Source organism: Lactuca saligna, chromosome 1 (genome assembly GCF_052625555.1).
Source record: "Lactuca saligna cultivar CGN05327 chromosome 1, ASM5262555v1, whole genome shotgun sequence".
Classification (NCBI taxonomy): domain Eukaryota; kingdom Viridiplantae; phylum Streptophyta; class Magnoliopsida; order Asterales; family Asteraceae; genus Lactuca; species Lactuca saligna.
Genome location: NC_136417.1, coordinates 114,778,573 through 114,792,098, shown reverse-complemented (window position 1 = coordinate 114,792,098; position 13,526 = coordinate 114,778,573). Strand labels below are relative to the sequence as shown.

General features: G+C 32.4%; 2 protein-coding genes across 2 annotated transcripts in view; one reads left to right on the top strand and one right to left on the bottom strand.

The window, feature by feature from the left end:
• Positions 1-1,676, top strand: part of LOC145000648 (SUN domain-containing protein 1-like) — a 1,693-nt gene extending 17 nt beyond the window's left edge. The window contains exons 1-3 of the mRNA XM_078959911.1: positions 1-907; positions 996-1,259; positions 1,416-1,676. The exon at positions 1-907 is cut by the window's left edge and continues 17 nt beyond it. Of these exons, the coding sequence (XP_078816037.1) occupies positions 143-907; positions 996-1,259; positions 1,416-1,427 (1,041 nt within the window). The 5' untranslated portion in view covers positions 1-142 and the 3' untranslated portion in view covers positions 1,428-1,676. The remainder of the gene's footprint in view (positions 908-995; positions 1,260-1,415) is intronic.
• Positions 1,677-4,114: 2,438 nt separating this feature from the next.
• LOC145043595 (putative pre-mRNA-splicing factor ATP-dependent RNA helicase DEAH2) lies at positions 4,115-10,683 on the bottom strand. The gene is made up of 7 exons (XM_078992302.1): positions 10,242-10,683; positions 9,803-10,005; positions 8,640-9,724; positions 8,429-8,557; positions 8,108-8,346; positions 7,890-8,008; positions 4,115-4,437 (listed from the first exon to the last, which is right to left on the bottom strand). The coding sequence occupies exons 1-7, from the start codon at positions 10,533-10,535 to the stop codon at positions 4,320-4,322; spliced, it is 2,187 nt and encodes a 728-aa protein (XP_078848428.1). The 5' UTR covers positions 10,536-10,683; the 3' UTR covers positions 4,115-4,319.
• Positions 10,684-13,526: the final 2,843 nt, after the last annotated feature.

Below are 13,526 nucleotides of genomic sequence, written 5' to 3'. Positions count from 1 at the left end.
TCATTTCGGTTGCAATTCTCCAACAAATTCGATGTCAACCCCTGCACATTCAGCTACAATCGAAGATCGCCGGTGATTGCCGACGGAGAAACCACCGGCTTAAATTCTTCTATTAGGGTACAAACGTTTCATTGACCACGCGATGGAGAAGGAATCAACAACGCCTAATCCAAGAGCTCATCTGAAGAAGCCTCCATGGCAGATCGCTCTCACCTTTTTCACCAAGAACTTGGTACTTCTACTGCTACTACTGCTTTTGTCTGAGACGATTCTGCGATTGCTATTTGGGAACAAAGGCATTTACTCTATAGGGCTCGGTAGACGGACTGCTGAGGAAACCAAGTCCTTCTTCCAGACGACTACCAAGATGATGCAGGTTCAGATTGAAGCTGCGGACAGAAAAATCGAGAAAGAGATTGTAGATTTAAGAAACGAATTGAACGAGAGAGTAGATGATTTTGATTTCGTATACAGGACCAAATTGCGTGATTTGGGAGAAAATGTTCAAAGTAAGATACGATCATTGATTGGTAAGGAGTGGATATGGAATAATAAATCTAACAATGTTTTAGATGGATTTAACTTCAAGAAGAGGAAAGATGAAGGGTTTGATGGCGATATGAAGGGTTATGTGAAGGAGATGATTGAGAAGGCAATTGAAAAGCATGCTGCTGATGGACTTGCTACTATTGACTATGCGGTTGCTTCTGGGGGAGGAATGGTGGTGAAACACTCTGAACCCTACAATTTACAAAATGAGATTCATCTGTTTGCTCTGAAGATTCTGCAACCTAGTTTTGGTGAACCTGGTCAATGTTTTCCTCTAAAAGGTAACAATGGTTATGTTGAGATCAAGTTGAGTCACACCATTATACCAGAGGCTATAACTCTTGAACATGTTGCAAAGGTTTGTTCTCTTATCTTGTTTTCTCTGAAGATTCTTGTTGATTTAATCACTTAATTTGTGCATTTTATGGTGTTATGAATATGAACAGAGTGTGGCATACGACAGATCTATGGCTCCTAAAGAGTGTAAAGTGTTTGGATGGTTGCATCCTGATTCCAAGAAGATGGTTTTGCTAAGAGAGTTCACATATGATCTTGAAAAAAGAAATGTACAAAGTTTCAATGTTTGGGAGAAGGGATATGCTGTGAACATGATGAGATTTGAGTTCAAATCAAACCATGGAGATCCCACTCACACTTGCATATATCGCTTCAGGGTTCATGGTTATGAGCCCCATTCTCTCTCATCCTTGGTAACACACTCATCACATTTTATGCAATCTCTTTATCTTATGATCAAGTTTTTTTTTTTTGTTTTGAAAAGAAAGAAGAAGTTTGTATGCAATCAGATTATGATCCTTGAAGTCTTGTTGCTAATTTGTATTGTATTCTTGTGTTCTTGATTGCAGATGCCTCAATAAGTCAACTGATTCAAATGGAGCAGCGATTATATTGCTATAAGATAATATACCATTGGTTGTTGTAAGATAGTCTTTTTTTTTTCTATAAAAAGATGAACATTTGCAATAAAGTTCTCAGATTATTACCAAATATGCTTATCATCTAAGGATTTCTACTTATAAAAAATGATATATCCATGGATTTGGTCTTTTATGAAAAAACTTGAGATTAAACTTCAGGATTTTGTAAAATCTTATTGTTGCTTTAAGTAGAGGGTATAATTATACATATTGTATGTTTTGTTTGATGGAATGGAATATAACTATTTTTGAAGGAATATGATGTCTTCCAATTTTATAATTTTTTTTTTGTTTCTTAAGACGATCAATATTTTTTTGGTTTCATTAAATCACGGAATGGTATGAAAAGTTACAACATAACAACTTTTAATGATGCGAATATTTTACAAAAGTCACAATTTTAATTAAATTGTAAATGTTATTTTCTAATAGTAGCTAGAAAATATATTTTTTAATCATAATCTTGTTTGGCTTGTAATGAGTTTTTGTTATGATGAATTTTTTATTATTGTAAATAAAACATTCACTAATTATAAATTAATAATTTAATAATGTACGGAGTAAGGTTAAAAATTATACATTGACTTTGCTTATGGTAAAAAAAGTTAACATGAAAACTCATTTTAATTACCTTTGCATATTTTATATTTACTTTCCATCTTCTAAAATGAGTTTTCTATTTCTTTCATCCCACAATCAGTTTAGTTTTGTTAATTAATATAGAAATGAAGTGCTTCCCACATTTTCAATTTCACATATTTATACTCCAGAACAATTATATTTTCAAGTTTTAACATAGTAATCAATCTTTACTTTGAAACCAAAAGAATTCTAACCAATATTGAACTTAAAAATAAATGATGATAAATTTGTAAAAAGGTTTAAGACTTAATGGGGAAAACTTCATTTATTGTAGGTATTTTTGGCTCCTTACATGCCTTTCAGGCATACGTTTTCTATGATAGGATATCATTTCAGAGCCTATTTTATTATAATTAACACAAACAGTGTTTTCATATATACGATTTGGATTTTTCACAAATTTTATGCCGTGGGTACTTATAATTTTCTTGATCTATGATAAATAAAGGAATAGATGCAAAATATAGCATTATAATTGCATTTAACCTTAAAATAAAAGACTAAATGCAAATAATAGCATTATATTTTTCTTTGTCTTGCTGTATAAGGTGTTTGAAAAGGTGTTCATCCACTAAAGGGTTGAGAGTTCAAGTCTCATGATTGACAACAAGATTAGTTTATTTGTTGATTATAGTCTCGAACTTTTATGTATTTCTATTAGTGCTTTTAGTTATTATTATTTTGCTTATTAAAACATTGTACTTGGAAAAATGAACTCAATTATAGTAGAGAATAATGTTTTGTATTTTGATGACATTTGCTATAACCGGATAGATTTTTCAAATACAATGTTTTAATAGGGAGAAATGAGAGTGAGATGATATGATAAAAGAAACAAATGAAGCTACGTTGATATTTCTTGCATAAATTAAATAACATGCTAAACATAACCTTTAAATTTTGAAAATAATTGGATATAATAAGGTCTAAATGGAAGAAATAGCAATTTAATTTCATATATTTGTGTGTGTGTATGTGTTTCGAATGCAGGGTTAATAGTTAGCAGTTTCTATCACAAAAACAGTTTGTATCATGAAACCGTCAACGCCTAGAATAGAACTCGAGACCTCCAATTTAAGAGGCAAAGCCTCTACCAAGTGGGCTAGTCTCACATTGGCATATATTTGTGTATTATAGAATCATACTTTCATTTTCTTTCTAATACCACATTGTACTTTCAGTTTTTTCTTTAGCAAAGCATTGTACTTAGAAAATCTACTCAATTATAGGATTATACCTTCAATGTTGTTTCATTATAGTAGTAAAAGTTGTTTTGTATTTGGATGACATTGCTATAACTAGGTAGATTTTTGAAAGTATAATGTTATAATAGAAAATTTGAAACTAACATGCTATAATAAACAAATCAATGAAAGTACATTGTTGTTTCTTACATTTAACCCATTTGATTAAAGCATATAACATTTTGTATAGATATATGCAATTTGTAACAACATACCTTTGTTTCTTAAATTTATGTATAATAAATTTATAGCAAACTAATAATGACCTCTATAATTTGAATACAAATGAATAAAATAAAGGTTGTGGGGGGAGAGAGAGAGAGAGAGAGAGAGATTGTGGGGAGTGAAAAGGTTGTGCTAATATTGTACCATTTTTTTTCCTTACTATATTAGTGAAAATTGCATTGGATGACATTGTAATAATTGGATACATTTTTCAAAAAAAATATTGTTGTACTAAGATTGTACTTTTTTTTTTCTTGCTATATTAGTGAAATTGTTTTGTATTTGGTAGACATTGATACAATTAGATAAATGTTTCAAAGTACATGAAAATAGAAGACGCTAAAACAAAAACAAATCAATAAAATTAGATTGTTATTGTTATTTCTTACATTTGATCCTTCAACTTAGTAAAAACCATAAACAACTCCATGTCTTGATTTTATATCTTTTTGTTTACGTTCTTTATGTTATAACTTATATACTTTCTAAATGCCATTGTTGGCTATCATTGAATCGTTTGCAAAAAGGGTGAAATATCATTAGGCTTAAAGAATGTTCTAACTTCTAAGAAGGTGTGTCTCACTAAGGCATATAATTTGATGAGTACAAACGATGAGCACTTACTACTTACAAGTGATTTAGAATTTAGATCATAATCAGTCACTCACTCACACTCCGTCAAATTTGATTTGTAGAATTAATGACAAGTAAGAGCTGCTTTCTACCTTGTCTTGTTTCTAGTCTCTACCTTTTTCTTGTATATCTTCTTAAGAAGTTGTTTTGCTTCACATTGTGGGAAGTTGTCAAGATCATAGTAGTGAGGTGCAATCTCAACCAACCTGAATGAATGAATCAAGTTCAATAAATAACAGTGAAAACAAACTAATCTAAACAAATTAAATACAGATTTATACTTGAGATCCAATTCGGATTCCACCCAATAAAAGTGATGGATTATGAAAAGTGTAACATCTTCTACATTCTTCTCTATAACCATCAATGGAGATCTCTACTTTTATTTCAAAGGCAAGAAGGGTTTGAGATAGGGAAGTTGTCTTCGTATCTATAATTGGTGATTTTAGTGTCACATGGTCATTTTGGTGTTTTTTAGAATTTACACTTGTGACAAAAAGGATGTGATCCAAAAGACTACAAATGCCGAGGTCAAGGGGAGATTAGCATAGAGTGAAGAAACTGGCCTCCAAATTTTCAACTTCCTTAGTTTGGTTTGTTGGAAATATGTTCATGGTCACAACAAGTTAATGACTTTCCATAATTAAAAGTCATTTTGGGTTACACGCCAAACATGATTTAAGCATTAAAAAAAAGGGAATTTAAAGGGGTTAGTTTATTAACTTGTCATCTTATAGGTGAGTTAATTAGAAACTAATGAATCTTAAGGGTCTAGATGTAATTATCCTTAAAGCATCCACAATTGTGAGTTGAATGAGGTGGCAACTAGCAACTCTAGTTGTTATTCAATGGATGAAACTCTACCATAGTGAGATGCCACCTTGGCATTCAATGGATATGGAGTTCAATGACAAATTAAACTCTTCAATGGGAAAAAGGAAAGTTTTCTAATCTTAAATACATACTATAAATTAGCTTTTGTAACTTTCTATTGAACTTTGTAGAGTTGAATGCATTGTAGGAAAAAATTGATTGAGTTGTATGGAATGTAGAAAAATGTAGTAATCCATTGAAATCTATAGAGTTCAATGCATTGTGGATGCCCTTAGTTTGAATTGGTAAGGATTTATCCCTTCCTTAATTAAAGGGATAAATCATACGAATTTAAAGAGAATAATCATATCAAATATATGTGAGATGATACTCTTTACCTAGGGTATGAATTTTGAATTCCCTCCTCCCTCCCCTCTCGGCCTACAGAACTCACGGCATCCCTACCTAGTCTAGGATTCGAGTTTATCAAGTAAAGAACATAAGAGATTGGTCATTTTTGGTGCTAGATCACTTGTCTTGGGTGCGACTTCATTAGAGGAGTTCTCCTTTGGGCTCTAAATCTTCCAAGATAAAGAAAAAATCCGACTCTTCTAGTACATCAAGAAGGTGTGATTCGATCTGTCTACTTAGTTATTATTATTGCTAAAAAGTCGCTAGAACAAGATCCATGGTGGGATATGATGATCAAGTTCTAATTTTTATGCTTGGTTGCTTTGTGCTCTTGAGATATTATCATAAACCAACATGGTCTACTTAAGGTTGGAAACTAACTTGGTCAGTTTTGGTTAGTTAAGTTCAAACTGATTTGTTAGTTTGACGAACAAATGTAATCCCTTCTAATATTTGAAAAACACTATTTTCATCATCCTATTCCTTATCTAACTTTTAGGTAGAATGAGCATAAATACTCATAATACACCACTTTTTGGAAATACCAAGTTTTCGAACATCTTGATTCAAACTAGGCATAAGGAGAAAATAAAATTCAAGGAAAGTGATGACACAATCCTACAACTATCCAAGTGTATTGATCATCAATATATTCCCTTTTCACCCTGATACCCATCACTTACTATTGTAATGGAAGTTCTTTACGTAACCATCAAAAGGAGAAATGAAGGGTGTAAGGAGTTTTGATACCACCGGAGATGTGGAGATTATACATGTATGTGTATCTTCATCCTCCGTAAATCGATTACTAAGTAGATTGAGAAATTGCTTAGGTTTGTATAGAGTCTAGGGGATCTAAAAAGTGGGCAAGCTAAAGTAGCTAGGAAGATGGTCTATTTGTTAAAAGATCAAAAAGAGGGGTTGGGGACAAGAAGCCTCTGGAATTGGAAAATAATTTTATTGGTGTCACATGCATGACATATACCTAATAATAAAGATTCCCTATGGGTAAAGTGGATCCATACATACTGTTAGGGTCGTTAATTCTTGATCATCCAAACCAATTGTTCTATGGGAAACTCCATGGCTACAAGATTGAGTACCGAGTAATGTCAGAACATGGGTCAATGGGTTACTCACTGCATCTTCCACTTTGAATTTTGAGAACATACAAAGGAAGTTGTATGCAAAAATCAAATAGAGTCCTACGACTATGTCCTCTGAATATTGTAACCAAGTCTGACACAAAGTGAAGGAGAAAACTGTAACACCCTCTATTTGGGGATATATGTGTTGACCTTTAAGTGTTAAGATGCCATCAAAGGAGGTTCATTTGGGACGCTAAATTAATGAACCGGTTGTCAAAGATACACATTGATGATAAGTTTAGATGAAAGTTGTCTAACGTGAAAGTTGATGTTAAATGAGATTTCAAGTATAGCATTTACGCCTAAAGTATCAAAGGATGTGAACTTTGGTTAATAAGAATAATTACTAGATCTTGAGTGTAAGTGATTTAAAAGGTTTAAGACATGTCAACATGTAATACACTTCCATGTGTATGATGAGATAATTCCATTAGTTAATTAAAGCATTAGACTTACATAATGTATCGGGCATATTTAGTGTCTTAGGCCTATGCCTATCTAATGCATTGGGCTTATCTATTATATGAGCATCTCTATCATATTGGGCCTATATAAATATAATGTATTGGGCTCATCAAAATAATGAAATTATCTAAGATGTTGGTCTTACTTTAAGGTTAGGGTCTTAAGCATAGGACCTTAGTGTAATTTAAAAATGCAAAATGGAGTTTATGGAAGCTATATTCCAAATTCTTCACTACTTAAAGAAGAAACCAGGATATGCACTATACTTCAGAAAGACTAATAAAAGGGGAGTTAAAGTTTACACAGATGCAAACTAGAGAGGATATGATGTGTATGAAAGATCAACCACTAGATATTGCACATTTGTGTGGTGAAGCAAGATGCAATCTGTAGTTGATAGAAGTAGTGTGTAAGCTGATCTTAGGGCGATGTGTCAAGGGATCTGTAAAGAAATTTGGCTTGGAAGGATATTGAAGGAACTTAACATTCTGAATAGCAGAAAAGCGACTCTCTTCTGTGATAATAAAGCAGACACTGAATAAGCAAGAAATCCAACACATCATGATAGAATTCAGATTGTTGACAACCTTACCAAAGCCATTCCAAATAACAAATTTGAAGGTATGAAGAGCAAGTCACATATGATTAAGAGGGAGTGAAGATTTCGATTTATGTTATTTTGATTTTATTCTTTTTCTGTCTTTCAAGGGTAGAATTGTCATACTGGGGTTTGTTAGGTTGCGAGTGAAAAATAATAACCCATTCATGGACATAAGTGAAAAAAACTAGAGAAAATTTTCTCAGTAAAGATGAGTACTAACCATTGCCCACGAACATCAGTAACTGTTTGGATGAATAGCTTGCTTGTTAAGACACACTCGTTGTAAATAACCCACTCTGGCTTGTGGTCTAAACAATTTGATGGATGCAAATGAACTACCTACAAACACCAAACCAAAGTATACATCAAATGCAAGTCTAATTTTACCAACATATATATATACATAACAAAACAAGTTAAAAGAAAGATGAAACAAACCAGATTATCTTTCATAGTCAAATAATGTCCTTTGCTTTCCAAATGGGCAACTTGCATAAAGTATCCTGCTAACAAAGCCTTTCTTATGTTGGTATAGTAGTCACGATTGTTCAGATCCGTGCTGCATAACTTGAGGTTGAGCCTAATCATTATACAAGCTAGCTGATGCCTGACATTATCTGCAAACTTAAGAGCCCTATAATTGACAAAGTTCTCAGAACACCATGATTCATCCTCATCTGAAAGCCACAAAAGATTGTATCCTTAACAACCTCCTAACTTTGCTAATAATGTGATAGGCAATACAGTTACAGTACTTACTATTTTGCTTGTAAGCATGATAAACATTCAAAAGTGTAAGGTGGTCCCCATCAATGTGTCTGAATCGTGCTTTTGCTTTATCTACAGAAGCTTTCTGAGCCTTCCCAGGCTGGACAAAGCAATTGGGTACTACAGAAAACATTGGTTTATCATAGAAAAGGCTCATGGGCATGCTTAAAAGAAAAAAAAAAAAGATGATAATGTAGTTTACCTGAGAGCATTGCTGATATAGAAAGAATTTCATTTGAACAGTTGAACTTAGAGCTTGCCACAAGCATTTTTCCTATATGTGGATCAAGGGGAAACTCACTCAGGATTTCACCCAATTTGGTCAGGTTTCCATTGTCATCTAATGCTCCCAAGTAATTCAAAACCTCCAATGCCCGCATCAATGCCTCTGGAGCAGGAGGATCCATAAAATCAAAATGGATCAGATCATCTATACCGAGTTTCTTAAGAGTAAGAACTGTATGTGCAATGTTTGATCGAAGGATCTCTGGGTAGGTTTTAGGTTGAAGATCATTTTTGAAACTTTTCTCTGTGTAGAGTCTGAAACATTTACCCCGTTGTGTTCTTCCAACACAACCTGATCTCAGATGAGCACTTGCTTTGGATATTGGGGAAACAAAAGAAGACTCAACACGCACACGTGGATTGTAGACTTTTTGCTTTGCAAATCCAGGGTCTATGACATAGACTATGTCATCTATGGAGAACGAAGTTTCTGCAATGTTTGTTGAAACTACAATCTTTCTTCCAGCAAGACCATCCTTAGTTAATGGAGATGGAGGAGGTTCATATATCTTGTTCAGCATCAATGGAGTGAGTGTGGAATACAGAGGTACAACCTTCACTGGCCCTACCTCATCTCCCATATTGGAAACTTCTTTTGTTATCTTGTGACATGCATCTTCTATCTCTTGCTCGCCAGTGAGGAAGACAAGTATGCCACCTGGAGGTTCACACATATGTATTTGCACCACTGTTCGGATTGCTGCTTCAAGGTAGTCCCTTTCAGGTTCTTGGGTGTAGAAAATTTCAACAGGATGAAGTCTACCAGGAACTTTGATCAAAGGTGCACCAAAGAAATAATTCTGAAACTTTTTAGCCTTGTGAGTTTCACTGATTACAACCAGCTTAAGATCGTGTCTTTTCTTCAAAACTCCCTTTAGAACCCCAAGCAACACATCTGTAGCTAATGATCTTTCATTGGCCTCATCAAGAATTATCACTTTGTACCTCCATAGAAGTGGATCATTAATGGCTTCTCTCAAAAGCATACCATCAGTCAAATACCTACAAGATAGAGAAGAAGATGAATGCAAGTGTAATCATTAAGAAATGTGATTTGGATTCTAACATGTATAAGCTTACATCAAAACAGTTTTATCACTGATCAAGTCGTCAAGACGAACACTGTAACCTACTTCTTCCCCAATGGTTACATCCATCTCTTGTGCAACTCGACAAGAAACAGACATTGCAGCCAGCCTATGAGGCTGAGTGCATACAACCATGAATCTCTTGTGTTTATAAGCACTTTCTACATCAATGGTTTCCAGAACAAATTGAGGAATCTGCCATTTTCAAAACTTAACTGTTTAAAATTTCTAGTTCAACAAGGATTCTACCTAGCAAAAAAACAGTTTAAAATACGTTTCTCATGCACCATAACTCCCTGTATAAATCAAACAGACATAGCAGATTTTATCTAGTTGGAACAAACAAGTAGTAGAACTGATAATCATCGCTGCAATGTGACGAATTTGGCAACAAAGAGAGATTTGTATAAATAGTAAAGGTTAGGAGTGACCTGTGTGGTTTTACCGCTGCCAGTTTCACCGGCTATGATAAGAACTTGATTATCCTTGAGTGCTTTCAGAAATTCCCTTTTCTGATGCCAGACTGGTAACCTCGTCCTCTTCTGCAGCATGTCGTAATAACGCTGTGAGTAAGGGCATCCATTCCACCTGTTGACCGGCGACATGTTACTACAATCGAATCCGTGAGCGGTGGTTCCGCCGTCGTCTATGTTAAGCTTGGTGGTGAATGTGGCTTCATCCACCACATCGAACAGGCTTACCTTCGACTTCCTCTTCGGATCCATCTAATACTCTCCAAATCTAATACTTTCTGCAATCACCACAAAAGTATGTCTATAGAGACTTTGAAGGAGAAACCTAATACCAGTTCGTTACACGGAGGCGACGTGGAACTTTCTGGGGGTGTACGGAATTGCGTATGTGATGCGTTTTGAAAATGAGATAGCTGATAGACTGCAATCATCTTTCGCGCGTTTAACATTATTATTTATTTTTTTATTTTATTTGTGAATTTTAACCAAAATCTAGAATTTTTTATTTTTTTAGTTAATGCTTCTTACTTTATTATATTTAGAGATTAGGTTATAACCCGTGATAACCACGGGTAAGGAAGAAAAATAATACTGATAATTAAAAATGATAATACAAAATAATAAACTTATAAAATTTTATCCTTATTTTTATACAAACATACATGTTTAAATTGCATAATTTTTTTTAAATGAAGACGATACTCACAATTAATGACGTAGCAAAACAAAAAACAAAATAAACATAAACAATGAAGCAATTAACACATGAATTAGAAAATATAAATGGTGCATTATAAAACAACTTGTTAGGTTTTATAATTTGTTAAACATAAAATCTATATTACAATTAGATATATACTCAATAAATACAGATAACTATAGAATTTTTAAATTTCTATATAACCAAAAACATAAGACCTTTTAACAAAGTATTTCATTTTGCAAAATTTGATTCCTAAAAGGAATGAAATTTTAGTGCAAAAATACGAAGTTTTATAATAAATTGTACACTTCTTTGCAAGTGTAAACATAAATTTGTAAAGTATTCTTTATATAGGTTTTTTTAAGTGAAGCTTTACGGTTAATGGTGTATTTCTATAAATAAAAAATTATTGGTTGCTTTTCATTCCATTAGAGATCTACCACAACATAACATAAATACGTTTGTTTTTTTTTTTTTTTCGTTTGCACACTTATGAGTTATGACCAACAAAATTCATATTAAGTATACACCAAAAACCACCTAAGCACTCAAAAAGAGCCTGATATTTTCAAATTTACCCTAAAAAAATCAAATTCTTTTTTTTATGTGATGACAAAATCACAACATAAAAGAACCGCCCCAAACAAATTTGTATTTAAATGATTTGTAAAATAATATATTGCAATTGTTACTACCAGAATGAAAAATAAATAGGTATAAAAGTTGTTACAAAACTTATATTAAAAAATTCAAGTTGTTTGAAAGGAAGTACGATAGATGGAATAAGCAGAAATATTAGATAGTTGAGAAAACAATCATTTCCATATACATTACGCAAATCTTATGATCGAGTTATTATAGATGTTCGCCCTTCATATACATTTTTGTTAAATAATTAGTATATTTATACAAATAAGAAAGATGTAATAAGTATTTACAATTTATAATATTTACTCACAAGCTAAAGTACAATGTTACACGGATAACATAATGGAAGTATATTACTAATATGGGCAAAAAAACAAAGTAAAAGTACATTGCTAATATTCACATATAAACATATAATACCAATGGCTAAGTAGTTTTCAAAATAAGAGAAACAATCCAAACGTTTCAAGATGTTACTAAGATAAACAACAAAAAATATGCAGCTACAACAGTCAACATAATTATGTTCAAATTATATTGTTTAAATCGGTTCCCATGCAAATAAACTACTTAGAGACATAACAGACCAGGAAAACATAGTTATTGGATAATTAACAGCAAAAGTGTGAGCTTTTTAGGAAATAACCATGAGAGATAAGTAAAAGTTGCAGTTGTCAATTATATTATCTAAATTGAACTTTCAGGTTATTGAATGAATCAAAGCACAATCAAATTTCACAAACCTTCGGCTCCAATCAAGAAGAAATACTTTTAGCGGATAATACAAAACAGAAAGAGTAAAGTTAACAAAACCTGAATGATTCCATTCCCTTTTTATATTGCATAAATTAGTAACCCTTACTCTTACATAAAAAAGGAGGGAAAAAAATACAAAAAATGAGTTCCACTTTAAGCCACATTCCACATAAATCAATGTTCGAAGCTATTACGCCCGAAAAAATTAGATCTGTCAAAAAAAATATATCTTCACCTAAACTCGTGTCTTAAATCTTACAAACATAGTTAGAAATCATGGAACGTAGATCCAATTTTCACAAATATAGACCCATATAACGAATAGATTTCAAATGTTAATATTGGTTGGCAACATCAAGGAAGAAGTGATCACAAGGAAAAACACATGTTAGGTAAGGGCAATATGGGAAAGTAAAAAAAAAACATACATTCTTATAAACAACTTCTTAGACAGAAAAACATATATAGGGCCCAAATGCATTATTAATAATAATAATAATAATAATAATAATAATAATTGATTATTATAAAGTAGATTGGTATTTGTTGTATTTACCCGATACATGGCTTAAATGCATTAAATAATGTTGGAGTTTCTATTTACCCTCTTACCTAACACACACAAAAGTTAAGTTTTAAAAAAAAAATTCATACAAAATAATTTGCAATCTTATAAAGTGGGTTGTTATTTATCGCATTAAATATAATTATGTTGTTGAGCCGATATGGAAGATTTTGATTTTAGGCACATCTTAGGCAAGGGTATTATAGGAAATTCATTAGTTAAAGAGCATGATTGACAATGGAAGGGTAATTTTGGCAAATTTGATAATGTGTGTAAAAGTATATTGGTATTTATCGCATTTGGCGGATTCATGCTTTAAATGCACTAAATAGCAATATAATTTATTGAATTAATCAAAATGAAAGTAATTTTATTAGTGAAAACGACCATTTTTATCTTTATGGTCACTTTGGCCATTTTTGCTAATTACAAATTCTTAAATTTTGTTCATACATACTCAAGAACAACTTATTATATTAAGATACTTTTTAACAAATTACTTGTTTTAGTTTTCCAACAGTAGTGTTTTTTTGGAACAGGAGTGTTTTTTTGAAAACTAAATATTTTGTAA